The sequence below is a fragment of the Sylvia atricapilla genome, chromosome 3 (genome assembly GCF_009819655.1).
Source record: "Sylvia atricapilla isolate bSylAtr1 chromosome 3, bSylAtr1.pri, whole genome shotgun sequence".
Taxonomy (NCBI): domain Eukaryota; kingdom Metazoa; phylum Chordata; class Aves; order Passeriformes; family Sylviidae; genus Sylvia; species Sylvia atricapilla.
Genome location: NC_089142.1, coordinates 78,004,603 through 78,018,721, shown reverse-complemented (window position 1 = coordinate 78,018,721; position 14,119 = coordinate 78,004,603). Strand labels below are relative to the sequence as shown.

Sequence of the window (14,119 nt, the reverse complement as noted above, 5' to 3'; positions counted from 1 at the left end):
CTTTTAGGAAGTTGTGGCCAAAATTACTAATAAAATTGTAGCTTTGGGAATGCCAGTCAAGTCATTAAACTTTGGATAACATGCGGCAGTAAAAGAGTACAGTAGTACACTATATGGCTAGCTTTTTTGCATGATGCTTTTCTAGATGCTTTCCTGGTTGAGTAATCAGAAAATAATCATGCCAACGTCTGTCTTCCCAAACTAATAGATATGACTTCTGAGAATTATTTTTGAGGTTTGTTATAAGCTCCTTAGCTTCCTGAAGGTGGCCACCACTTAAGTTGTGGCATCTTGCAATAAGTCCCAGATATTGAGAGCTGATGTAGTTAAAGAGTTGTTTTGGTTTTGAAATTTAGGTATTTCAGATAATGACAACATGGACTTTGCAGGGAACACAAAAAATGTGTAAATCTTTCTAGCTACCGAACTTTGATGTCTCTTGAAATATTTACTCCCTAGTTCAAGAAGTGCTCATGTCTGTTAGGATGCCTGGAAATATCTCTGTGGAGGATTACATGATGTTGGATCTTACAGGCAGTCTAAAGGGAAATCTTAAAACTTCCAGAAATTATGGAAAAAGAATAATCTAATCACTAGCATAAAAATAAAGCCCTAAGTTTTCACTAACTGTGCTTGTCATGAACTGTTCTTTCCTGCACTATCTTCTGCTCTATTCCAGCAGGTTATACCAAGAGGGGTGCTCCCCTGGTGACCCTTGAGACATCTTGATATGAGTTACTGGCTGAACTGTGCTGTCCAGCTGTTTTAAATACCACTTTCTAGTAGCCATGTTGCATAAAAAAAACCATGTTGAACTAAAGATCTTTCCTCTTGTAGTTACTTAACTTGTAGTTACAGTGTTACTGTAGCCTTGGTAGTTGCATTTTGTGTGGGTTTTGCTATTTCACCTACTAATCACTTTTAGTTATGACAAGCTGTGAGTGACGTAAAACATGTTCTGCATTTGGGAGAAAGTGAAACCTTTGTCGTAGTAATTAGCTCTTTCTTTGGTCTACTTCAGTAGCTACTGCTTAAGTGAGATTATAAGAGGCGTTTGTATTATCTAATGGCTGCTAGTGTAGCTGATAGAATGAATTGAGCTGCTAAATGAATGCCCTTGGTGGATGAGAGGATTAATAAAAGCACCTTCTTTTTTCTATCTCATGCAGGCCCTTTATCCAAAAGGTTGTAGTTCAGAGCCATGGTCAAAAATTAAACTAGTTCAGTTTATGGTATGGCTAATGCATACTTCGTATCATGGCAATATTAAGAAATTTAGAAATTACTGATGATTTACTGAATGTGAAGAACTGAAAAGTCAGTGTTCTTGTAAGAGTAGATTGCCATATTGGCTGTTTTTATATTCAGTTTGCTTTATGGTAATTGTAGCTTTACGTACAAGTGTGGAAATATGAAAGGAACTTTGAAAATATGTATTTTCAATATGTGTTATGGCATACACAAGGCTATTGGCATTTCTGAAGAGCTGAATTTGATTATGCGTTTGTCATCTGAGATAGCAAGCTGCCAAAACAAATTTCTGCCAATAATGCCTTAATTCCATTCCACATTTCCATATATTTTTAGACTTCCTTCTATTTCTTTAAGAAGTCTCTGTTAGTGCTGCCACACTGATTCATTGGAAAAAGATTGAGAGTTCATTTTTAAACTGTAACTGTTGTTTCAAATTTAATTTCTGCAGCACTTCAAGGACTTAATACGCCTGCGTCGAACTGCAGAATGGCCTCGTTCTTCTTTAGATACAGAAGTATCAACAGCAAAGGAAACTCCAGAAATTGAACCACTTCCCTTTACACTGGCACATGAACGTTGCATTTCTGTAGTGCAAAAGCTGGCACTCTTTCTCTTGTCCATGGACTTTACTTGTCATGCAGATTTACTTCTTTTTGTTTGTAAGGTAAACAGAATATGAAGCATCACTCTGTAGCTGCAGTAGCAACCACTTTAAATAAGTTTTCTATTACTGCTTTTTTGCTTGTTTGATGGTAAAAATCAGCTGCAGCACTAAAATTTCTAATAATTTCTGGTGAGGTAGTTTTTCTGATCCATCACTTTTCGTGTGACTTACAATATTGTGGCTTCAAATTTGCATGGAAGAATTAACTTAAAAAAAATATATTCATGTAATTACACTCATAAAATTCCAAAGTGTGAGCTGGCAAAAATACCTGATTTATTTGCCAGCAAAATCTAATAATTGTGGGAAATAAAGTTACTATATACTTTCATAGGGTTAACTATGATTAGGCATATATTTATCTTTCTTTCCTTTTAATAGGTTCTTGCTAGAATTGCAAATGCTACAAGACCAACAATTCATTTATGTGAGATTGTAAATGAGACTCAATTAGAACGATTATTGCTGCTTCTTGTTGGAACTGACTTCAACAGAGGAGACATCTCTTGGGGAGGAGCTTGGGCTCAGTATTCTCTGACTTGTATGCTACAGGATATTCTAGCAGGTTTGTTTTAAGTTCATATTCTTCAGAAGGTATCTGCACTTGAATCTTTCTTCCTTTAATATTTTTTTGGGAGGGAGGGGGGTGTTTATCACTATTAGAATCTGTTGACAGTCCAAATTACAAAAAAAAAAAAAATCATACAAACCCAAACAAATCATAACGTTTAGGTTAGTGTGTAAAAATGTGAAATTGCAATTAGAGTGACTTGTGCATTGAAAAGTTCATTTTTATGTGACCCTGATTTTTTGAAAATTATTCAGAACACTTCCCCTTGAAGAAATAGCTCCCAGAGAATTTAAGAGTTGGATGAAAAAATGACAGTTGGCATAGACCCTGGGACGTAAATTTGTAATGAGAATAAAGCTTGAAATGAAGTTGTCTGCTTGATTTAATAATTAGGAGAATTGCTGGCACCTATAGCAGCTGAAGCTATGGAAGAAAGTGCTTTGGGAGAAGATGCTGGAGCTTCAGCTGGAGATTCTGATGACTCTCTCCAGCAGTCCACAGTTCAGTTAGTGGAAACTATAGATGAGCCTTTGACACATGACATCACAGGTAAATTATTTCATAGTTTTTTATATGTCTATTTATTGAAAAGAGAAAAAAAAATTAGTCATCTATCAAGGTATTAGTAAAAGACTTTTTGGTGATAACATAATTAGTTTCTCATAATATAGGCAGATGGAGTAATTCTTCAAGTTAGTTTTACATCTGACAAGTAAAAAATGGTTACTTGTCCTATTATTTTTTAAATGGCAACTTGATTGCATATTTTAACTTTTTCCACTAAATTGTATTATTAAAAGCTTAAAATTATCTTTTAAGTATATTATACATCCTTGTTTTATAAATTTTACTTGCTAGTGGTAATACTCTTTTAATGATTGAAGGTGCTCCACCCTTGTCATCATTGGAAAAAGATAAGGACATTGATCTTGAATTACTGCAAGACCTGATGGAAGTCGATATAGATCCTTTGGATATTGATTTGGAAAAAGATCCCCTTGCAGCCAAAGTCTTCAAGGTATGTCACACCTAAATTTTCAGGATAACTTTTACATGTGAGGTAGAAAAATCCTTACTCTCTTACACTTCTTCAGTAGTGGTATTTGATGTCTTAGACCTGCTGCTAGTTTATTATGATGTTTAATGTGGAATCACAGGAAAGAATGTAAATATTCAGATCTCACTTGACTACAAACTAGTTCGCTTTTGCATGAAGATACTTGTGTAAACAAGAGGTTCTGTCTGAGTTTACTCACACTTTAGCACATGTTAAAGACAACAAAGCATAATAGAAAAATAAGATTTCATTTTGTCCTTTTTATTAAGAATAGAGCACCATTTCTGTGACTGATCTTAAGATGAGTTTATACTGTTAGTATTGTATTTGAAAAAGGAAGCCAGCAGTAGCTTGTGCTCAGATTGGCTTCAGACTGTGAAGAGAAGCGAGTCACTTCAAAATTTACTTCACCAGGGAACAAGAAAATTATTAAGTACTTTTATATTAAAATGAAGGCTAAGCATAGATGTGTTGTACAATTACAATATTGTCAATGTATATGAAAAACCAAAACTATTTAGACTTTAAAAAAACACACTGTTCATAATGAAATATTGAGTCTGTTTTCTCTGTTTAGAAGGATGACGTATGGAGTTTTTCCATGCGTGTCACTATTAACTTAAACCTCTCATTTTATTTAACCTAAACTATCTGTCTCACTGCTTGCTCAGAAAACACTGACTTTTTTTCTGTATTCCCTTATATGTCCTTCCACGAATTACCTGTCATGTAAAGATTTTTTTCTTTAAATCTCAGACTACCACCAAAAATGACACTTACTGCTGTATTTCTGTGTTACTGACATTTCCTGCCTTCTTTATTCTCCTATTACGTCATGTGACAGTACTCTTTAGTCAGCTTCATCCAAGCTGCCTTTATCACCTCATTACCTGCTTTGATGTCTACCAAAATCCAGCCATAAACCCATTTCTTCATTATTAATCCTTCTTAATATTTGCTTCCATGTCTGTAAAATGACTGTTGGTATTAGATCTTACCATTAAAAAGACCGGCATTTTGCAAAATTGCAGATGCAAATTGCCTTTATACAGTGTTACATTACTTTTTTCCTTGTGTTCCATATGCTTTTTTAGTGTCTTAAATTATGACACAAGTAGAGATTACTCAACTGTTTCTTTTTCAGAGCCCAGTACAAATATTCCCTGAGCCTCACCGAGGCTTCAAGGTACTGAATTAGTACAGTTTATAGTATAGTATTCTTGATAAATAGCTCCTCAAAATATCTGTGTAATACTCTACTTCCAAATTTACAATATGGTACAAATGTGTGAAGAAAAACTGATTGATAACATTTTCAAACTGGCTTCTTCAATCTTTGAAGCAGATAACTACATTGCTGGATTTTGACAATTGCTAAGGATTCAGTAGCTTACACTGCAACAAGAATTGAAATGGTTTTCTAAAGCTGTCGGAACCAGTCTTCTGGTTTTAATTTTTTTAACTTCAAAGTTTGTTATTAGTCATTAAAAACTTTCTGCGACTTAAAGACTTGCTGTTTATTGTTTTTCCTTTGTTTTTGTTTGTTTTTTTAAGCCTATAAGCAGCACCTGGTACGATTACTGGGGTGCCGAATATGGCACCTACAATTACAATCCTTACATTGGTGGTGTTGGAATTCCAGTTGCAAAACCACCTGTAACTACAGAGAAAAATGGATCACAAACTGTCAGCATATCAGTCTCTCAAGGTAAGCAAGGAATTAAAGTTCTGTTTGGAGTCTCTTTTCTGTAATACTGCATTTGACACCTTAGAACAAGAAATTATTTTAGCAATATCTATGTATTTTAAGGGGAAAGAATTACATTTTGTATATCCCACATTTTTTCCCTCTAGTAACAGAGAATATAATGTGAAACTTATATTTAAAAAAGCCCAACATAGCAGAAAATCTTACTTTCTGACATTTTGCAATGCATTTATAGGCAGTTTTACATCTTTCCCGTTTTCTCAGGAAATTTTGGAAGCTCTTTTCTAGTTGGCTCTACCCCAAAGGAGTGAAGTGGCACAGTTGTTTCATTTGTAGGAGTACTACTGAACTGGGTGATAGATTTTTCTTCTGCCACACTGGGAAAAAACAACTTTTTAGTTCTCATTTGAGAGCTATTGCCTTAGGAAGAAATGAACATATGCAGATTGTCATGTGTGATAGTAAAGTGAGTGTGGAAAGAAATATGGGTCTGTTTCACAGAAATACAGTATTTTAATCATTATGAATTTCAGGTCTGTAAGAATGTTATAGAAAGTTAGAGGAACAAATTAAAGGTGAGATTATCTCAGTTATTTGGAGCATGGTGCTGATAACACTGAAGGTTCTGGGTCCAGTCCCTGTACAGCCTGTATTCTCTTAGGGGTTGAACTTGATGGTCCTTGTGGGTCCTCTCCAAATCAGAATATTCTGTGATTCTGTAATTGTGTATATCTTTGATACAACTCAGTTTTACCTTTTTTGTTGGCTTCTGTAGCTTTAGATGCACGTCTCGAAGTTGGACTTGAGCAGCAGGCTGAGCTGATGCTGAAAATGATGTCCACACTGGAGGCTGATTCCATTCTACAAGCGTTAACAAACACATCTCCTACATGTAACTACATGTTGTCAAATCATTCTCTTCACATAATGATCATGATGCTTTGAAATTTGTAGTAATGTTCTGTGCGGTCACTTAGTAGCTTTAGAAAAAGTTACATTTTGCTTGAATTTTCTTATCAGGCTGAACTTAAGAGATAGTTCTTTATTCAGATTTTTTAATAACTTATATACCTGTCTTTGTGGTGTTTTGTGAAACAGTCAACTATGCATGTGGATTATGCTAAAAAGGAGGGAAAGTTTTCATTTTTAGGTCTAGGTTCAGGTGAACATTAAGTTTCCTGTGTGAAGCTTCATACTTGGTGTTTGAAAGCTCTTTGCATTTGACAGTTACACCTGCTAAGTGATGAAAGTGAAAATACTTGAACACAGTTTTGAAATTAGCTGTTCAGCAGCTCTATGTTAGAAAAAACCCCACTCACAGAGTGTTTTACTTTTGAACCTTTTTTCAGTGAGTTGTGCTGCCCATCTTGTTAAAATGTGTTCCTTTGTAGCCCTCTGGGTACCTTAATGTGCATGCAGTCATTGGTTGAGTATGTAGTGATGGAGTACGTTTAGTAACATCTTCAGACTTTATTCTTTGGAAGCTCATTATTGGCTGCAACAGTTGTACTGTAATGTGTGAAAGAGATGTTCCAATTGTTTGTCTTACCATTATGTTACCAGGACACTGCTGTCTGTAATAGCTGTGAAAACATGTTTGTGTGGACTCAGTTCCAAACAAATGGAAATGTCTGATATTCAAGTATGCCACTACTATGGTAGTCAGTAGTCCAATTCGACTGAACACTACAGTGAAGATGTTCTTCTAAATCATAAAAGTGTTTTTCACTTAAGTGTAAAAAGCAAGAAAATAATTATGAAATTACTTTAGGCAACTTTTCAAAGTAATTCATGAGGGGATGGTGCCCTGTTTTGTTTCCTAGTGACACAGTCTCCCAGTGGCACAGATGATTCATTGCTGAGGGGATTACATGCTGCTAACCAAAATGCCCAGCTGATTGTGCAGTTATCATCTATACCTATGCTGAGTGCGTGCTTCAACAAACTCTTCTCCATGCTACAGGTCCACCATGTTCAGGTAGAGAATTTTGAACTTTAAATGTTCTGAGAGTATTTATGTCTAAGTTTTAGTTGTTTTCCTCTACTTTTTGCTACTTAGAATTCAAGTAATCTGATATGTTAGGTGCTTTATTGCTTATGAATGTCATGGACAACAGTACTGATAATGTAATGAAGTGCTGAAAGCTTTTGTCAAAGCAGACATTGCTTGTTACAGTGGAAAACTGGTATACATTTTCATATTTAAAGACAAGGTTGTATGTCCACTGAATGGTAATTCTTTGCTTATTAATAAAAAATGTCTCTAAGTGACACTTAATGACAAATGGAGATTTGTGCAGGTTTTCAAAACCGAGTTGAGTAAAATCCCAAGCGACCAAGTCTGATATCTTCTTTGGTATTTCTTTGAGCAGATAGGATTGGATAACTTGCAAAACTTCTTTGCAATCTGAATTTTCCAATGATCCTGTATGTTAATAGCAAATCTAAAAGTTTGCTTTTTGAAAAGTAATTTCAAAGGTTTAGCACTGCTTTTCTTGATTTGTACAAAGGAGTGCCATGCATGCTGTGTATATAATGATTAGATGCCTGCCTGCCTCTTGATATTTTGATAGAGTGGCTGACTCCATCTCTCAATTGTTCTTTAAATATCTCATCCAAAATACAGTTTCTCATGTAAACATCCTTGGTGCTTCCCCAGAATATCTGAAGAGTTATTTTCCTCAGGGGAATTATTCAGAGTAAACATCAGTGTCTCTGTTTCTCATTAGATAAATGGCCCTTTTGAATAATTTTGGTTGACTGGGAAACATCACTTTAATAACATTCCAAAAGCTTCCATGCAAACCTGTTTGCCTACCTGTACATGTCACAGTTATAAGGTTATGGTAAAGATATTTCTGAACAGTGTGTAAAACTGCATTTTCTTAACAGAAGTTTAAAGAAACTTCTTAAGATAAACATTTGGAAGAAATCAGTTACAAAAATAATAGCAGAAGCATTTGCTGGTTAGGCTGAATTTGCCTTGAATAGTATGTTTAGCAGAATTTTCAAATCCGGTAAAGGAGAGAGAGTGTGTGTGCAGTGAAACAGTAGCAGCTGAAAATGTAGATCAGGTTTTTAAAATTAAAATTTTGATGCTCTGGAGTTCTGAGTTCAGTCTCATAGTGAGGCTTTTTTTCCATTTCTTTCAGCTTGAATCCCTGTTGCAGCTATGGCTCACATTAAGCCTGAATTCCAGCTCCTCTGGAAGTAAAGATAGTGGTGCTGATATTTTCCTTTATAATGCTAACCGAATACCTGTTGTTTCCCTGAACCAAGGTAAAATACATTAAATATGAGGAATTAGTTTGGGTTTGGGGTTTGTTTTTTTTTTAAATACTCATGTTTTGCTAATAAGCAAAAAGTACTGCAGTAAGTATTTTTGGTAAGATCAGTGTTGAGATAATTTCTGTGTTCTAATTAAAGAACTCTTGGTCTTGCTTTCTTCTTTAAGTCGAAAATGCGTTGCTAGTGCGTAACCAAGAGTTGATTCATTCCATTTTTATAAAGTTATTAGAAATGAAATGGTAGATTTTGGGTTCTTAACTTGTAATGGTTCCCAAGAGGACTCATTAAAATATAATTTTTAGTCTCAGTTGAACTGTGCAACTGTATGCACTTTGATGAATTTAGTCTCTCTTATACCATCCTATAATCCCTCCCTTAACAGAGAAGTCAGCAGAGTGGGATAGCTCCATTTACTGTTGGCTACTAATCTAGTATGAAGATATGCTGAATTTTCTTTCTTGCAATATGTTATACTATATAATTCAGAAAGTCTTTGGTATCTTATGGTGATAATCCAAAATGTTATTGCCTGATCTAATGAACTTGTTACACGGACTTCCATGAGAACACTTGAAACTAGTTTCTTTGCATTGTTTTCTCTGAGATGACAGGGTCTGCACCCTGTATAAACATCTGTGAGCCAACTCCTGTGAAGTGTTGGTGAGGTTTCTTTTCCTAATTTCCTGCAATAGTGGTTGTCAAAACAAAATTAATACAAGGAAAAAGAGTAACATTAATCAGCATAGCACATGACAGTAGAAATTAGAAATTTTTAGTAATACCTTGAAGATTAAAACTTGGAAAAAACTGTTTTTCTTGACAGCTTCAGTAACTAGCTTCCTGTCAGTTCTGGCGTGGTATCCTAATACTTTACTCCGGACGTGGTGCCTTGTGCTTCACAGCCTAACGCTCATGACAAATATGCAGCTTAATGGTAAGTTTGTTTGCCTGGTTTTCTTATGTTGACAGTTTTATTGATTTACCAAATGAGTGTTGATTCCATCAAAAGATATCCAGAGCATTCCTTTTGTCATACACGTCCTTTGTTCTCCATTAACTTTGGTCTTTTCAAGAGTGAGCTCCTTAAATTGCTTGTACTGTGGGAAACAGAAACCCTTATGGTAAAAGAAAATGTCATTATAAGTAAGTTGTCATTGTCTCCCAAGAAACATTTTAGGATCAGCTAATGATCCCTGGGAATTAGTTTTGTAGTATGAAAAGAATTAGCAGAGAGGAATGATTAAGTTGCTATGAGTGAGACTGAAGGTTTTCTGACAGAATAGGAATATTTTTATAAATACGCAGGCATCAGTCACTGCATATATTAGGCTATCTGAAAATAAGCCCCCAGCAGCTGAATCTATTAAAATAGAAACACAGCCATTTCATTTCCCTACGCATACCAGTATAGATCACATTTTCTATATTGATCCATAACACAGTAGAAATAATCTCACTTTGTAAATAAGATTTTGCCACAAGACTGATAGAAATTAAAGGAAGTAGTTTTTAAATGTTGCCTGTGAATCTTTTTTCCTTATTTGCCATTTCAATTCATTGACTTTAGGATGCCCTTGGTTCTTAAAATTTTTACTTTATGTCCCCTCTCTGTGATGTTAGTTAGAAATTTAGAAGTCTCACAAAAATCTGCTGAAATTTTTGCCATCAGGTGAAGAAGCAGAGCTGCAAAAACTAATGAAAGAGACTTACTGTGCACAAACTGAGGCTTCACTCTTAGTATTTGAGAATAGAACATGGCCTGATTTCTGGTATAATTTTCTTCAGTTAATATGGACATGTACTGTCAGTTCTTCAGTTGGTATCTGTAGACCGGCAAAAATTCCCAGAATTTATGCAATGTCTATCTCTGAGATAGAGATGTGAATATCTTGCAAGTGTTAAGAGGCTCAGTGTTCTTCTCCAGCACTGACAGACAGCTATGTGTTTGCAAGAGTTTCACTGGTAGTTGCCTGAGATCAGTAGGTGAATAAAAAGCTACTCAGAAGCAAATCCCTGTGTTCATGGCAGGCACACTTGAGGATATGAATGGGGTTGTGCATTTTTTGTTTGTAGGATTGTGGGTTGGAGTTGAGTTGGAAAGGGCTGGAGATGCAAGTGTGACGACCTGTCTCTCAAGGCCAGTTTACAAGTTCTTGTTAATAGATCCCTTGGGGTGGATTAGAGTGATACCCTATATATATATATAGGGTGAGAGAGAGAGAGATATAGATACATACCTGTCTGGCAGGTTTATTTTAGAGCAATTTGGTTGTAACAGAAAAGGAGGTATGTAACGGTTTTGGTTATTATCTGTAAAAATGAAACAATACAGAAATACAAAGGTATCACTTAGGAAAGCATATAAGAAAAAAAAAGAGAGAAAGAAAGGGTAAGAGGAGATAGGCGAGAGGAAAGGTATTGCCACCTGTGAATCCAGAGACAAGGGCTGGTTTTTCAAATCCATTGGTGGAATTGATGGTCACAGTTTTGATCCATCAGGGGTAGAAGAAGCCTAGGAAACAGAGTTCAGTGGGTTAATATACATTCAGATTCAGATGGGAATACCCAGGTACCCCCACTGGGGGGAAATTTTACACTGTCTTATGCGACATGGGATCATGCACAGTCTTACAGTGGAAAGGCCCAGAAATGAGTCTGAGGACACTTTGGGGGTCTTGGATCGTTTGACACCACCCTTAAGACATGGCAGGAGCCTCTTACAGACAGGGTAGCTGAGTCAGTTACACCTTATCAGAAGAGATGAACACCTTCAGGCTACATGTGAATGTCCCTATAACTCCCCCAGGGGAGAGTTGTACACCTGAGCCAGTGGTGAAAGGGAGGGCATTGACGTGATGGCATTTATCCAAAAGCATTGTCCCACTTTCACAGGATCTGTTTCATATTGTGCTTTTTTCGGTGTCTTGCACTGATCCAGTATACTACTACTCCAAGAGTAAGACTTCACATTTAGTAAAGCTCGTTTGTTTGATCACTGAAGGATGTATTTTAATTAAAATTCCAGTCTTCAGGGTTCTTATCAATAGGAAATGTTACGCTCCGTACAGTTTTATTTTGAGAAGTCTTTGCATGTGCCAAGTACAAAACTACTGTGATTGTTTACAAGATAGCAGAACACTTGGTCTCTGTCTGACAAACTAAAAATGCACTTGAGGCTTATTGAAGTGTCGGACTAACAGAAAGAGACAAATCAAAAATGTCTATATGTATTGCACCTCCAAAATTAATCTATTTTCAGGAATACTGCCATAGCAAGCTTGGAACACTGATTGGATAGATTTGGGACTTTATAGCTGTACTTACTGGAAAACTCAAAATTGAAGTCCTGAGTGAGCGGGTTTCGGTAGCTGATTTAGCTGAGAATATTTCCACATCATGAAATAAATATAAGGGATTTGCACCATAAATATTTGATTTATGCTTAATGTTTAAAATTATTCATGTCATTTTTATGTCATTATTTTTAAGCTGGTCCAAGCAGTGCCATTGGAGCTCAGGAAAGTACTGCCCAATTGTTGGTGTCAGATCCCAACCTTATTCATGTGTTGGTGAAATTTCTTTCTGGCACTAATCCTCATGGAACAAATCAACACAGTCCACAGGTAATGAGCAATTAAAATAAGAGTAAAACTTTTTGCAATAGGATTTCAAGACATTTGGCAGAAATATGTGCTCATTCGTAATGTGTTATAGTCTTGTTTTGTTTCTTCTCCTAGTTAGAGTCTTGCTTGGTTCTGATGAGCAGCCATAGGGAAGTTCATGTTGATACACTCTCAGTGGTGCTGGCATGTTTTCACAACTTTGGAGACTTGCCACAGGGAGAGGACACTATATGTGAATGAAGTGTTCCATCTAGTTATTTCCCAAAATCTTGTTGGGTTGGGATAAAAATACCAGTGAAGATTAAGTTTTAATATCTAAGAATTCCTGTGTTTAAAATTATACTTCCATTTTCTGCCTATTTCTGAATTCATGTGGTATCTGCTGCCTCTCTTAATTTCACTTAATGTTTTCTTCCTTTTTGCAATCTTTGAATTGTCTACAAATAGTGTTTTAAAAAAAGCCTAAATGAACTTAATTGTATGTAGTATTTGACAGAAGTCTCAGTTTGGGAGACAGAAAATACCTGGTAGTTCCAGGGTGTTTTTTTCCAGCAAATTTTCAAGAAAAAACATAGTCATTTCCAGAACTTTAACACTGCACAATGCCATTTAAGTACTCAAATTTAAGTATGTAATTTGTGAAAAAACATTCAGATTAGCACAGAAGTAGATTGTGTATGGAGTATAGTTTGCATTACTGAAAAGAGAGTCTCAGGTTGAATAACAATTCTAAGACGAACTGAATTTCTTGCTTTTGACTCATGATTAATAATAAAAAACCCACATAATATAAATGGATACAGATTAGTTCTGTAAAGATGCTGTAAAATTTTCAGAAAGCAAGTTAAGCTATGCAATACTTTCCTGTTCTTGGAAAATGTTAATGTTCTTGAAGACATTTCAGTTTTATATAATACTCCTGAAAATGTCTTTTCTTCTAGGTTGGGCCAACAGCAACACAAGCTATGCAGGAATTTCTTACTCGATTACAAGTGCACCTTTCTTCAACTTGTCCTCAAATGTTCAGTGAATTTTTATTGAAATTAATACATATACTTTCAACAGAAAGGTAAATCTTACATGCTTATTTTCTTTCATACTCTCCTTTTCTTTTGTCCTTGTTTGGGGCAAATCTGGGAGGAAACTTCCCAAAGGGTCTCTCTAGAAAGCAGATTCAAGTGACCTCTCCCCATGCTGGTTTGAGAAAAGATTTCCTTGGAGAAAAGTGGAAAAAAACTGTTTATGTAATAAGCAAAGTATTCACCATCATGAAAAAAAAATAATATTAAACATTAAAACCTCTTGCTTTCTGAAGAGATGGCAAATTGAGAAAATCCTTTTCATTGAATGTGGCTTGGCTCACTCAGTCTCTCATCAGTCCCTCCTGTGCTGGAAAATGCCGCGTCCTGGGCCCTGGTGGGCCACAGGTGTGAGCTCCTGTGGTTTTCTGGGGTTTCAGTCCAGAGCAGGGCTTCTCAGTTTCAAGAAAAAGAAAAACCACATTCTGGGGAACTTCTCTGCCTCAGTTAGCTGAAAACTAACAAAAAGGCAAGGAGAGCTCTCTCCTGTTGTCTGTGCTGGAGACAACACAGTCCAGGAGCAGGAATGCGGGGGTGTGAGTGCAGTTTCTGAAAACAAACTGTGCACTTCTTCTCACCCCTTCACTCTCAGAACCAGTCTTAAAGGTGCAGAACTTAATATTCAGCATAAATAGACCAGATGACTGGGGATACAAGCATCATAAAGTCACCCCAGGACACTTTAAAATCTGTGATTGCAGATCACAACTCGGATGTGTATGTGCCTCCTCATACTATCAAGTTATGTGCCAGTGGGAATCGTCACTGTAGCTGCAGCTCTACCAGCAGGATCTGGGCTGCTCCTGGCACATGGGAAAGTGCCTCTGGAATTCACACACAGCTGTCTCTGTGAGGGACTGTCAATAGAGGCACTA

At 36.1% G+C, this 14,119-nt stretch overlaps 1 protein-coding gene across 4 annotated transcripts in view; it reads left to right on the top strand.

Moving 5' to 3' along the window:
- The window catches only part of LOC136359341 (baculoviral IAP repeat-containing protein 6), a 175,252-nt gene that overhangs the window by 67,796 nt on the left and 93,337 nt on the right, over window positions 1-14,119 (top strand). For all 4 annotated transcript variants that reach the window (XM_066315910.1, XM_066315909.1, XM_066315908.1 and 1 more), the window contains exons 35-45: window positions 1,703-1,918; window positions 2,300-2,483; window positions 2,883-3,038; window positions 3,374-3,507; window positions 5,101-5,254; window positions 6,030-6,146; window positions 7,078-7,232; window positions 8,407-8,533; window positions 9,366-9,476; window positions 12,032-12,165; window positions 13,107-13,234. In XM_066315910.1, the coding sequence (XP_066172007.1) occupies window positions 1,703-1,918; window positions 2,300-2,483; window positions 2,883-3,038; window positions 3,374-3,507; window positions 5,101-5,254; window positions 6,030-6,146; window positions 7,078-7,232; window positions 8,407-8,533; window positions 9,366-9,476; window positions 12,032-12,165; window positions 13,107-13,234 (1,616 nt within the window). The remainder of the gene's footprint in view (window positions 1-1,702; window positions 1,919-2,299; window positions 2,484-2,882; window positions 3,039-3,373; window positions 3,508-5,100; window positions 5,255-6,029; window positions 6,147-7,077; window positions 7,233-8,406; window positions 8,534-9,365; window positions 9,477-12,031; window positions 12,166-13,106; window positions 13,235-14,119) is intronic.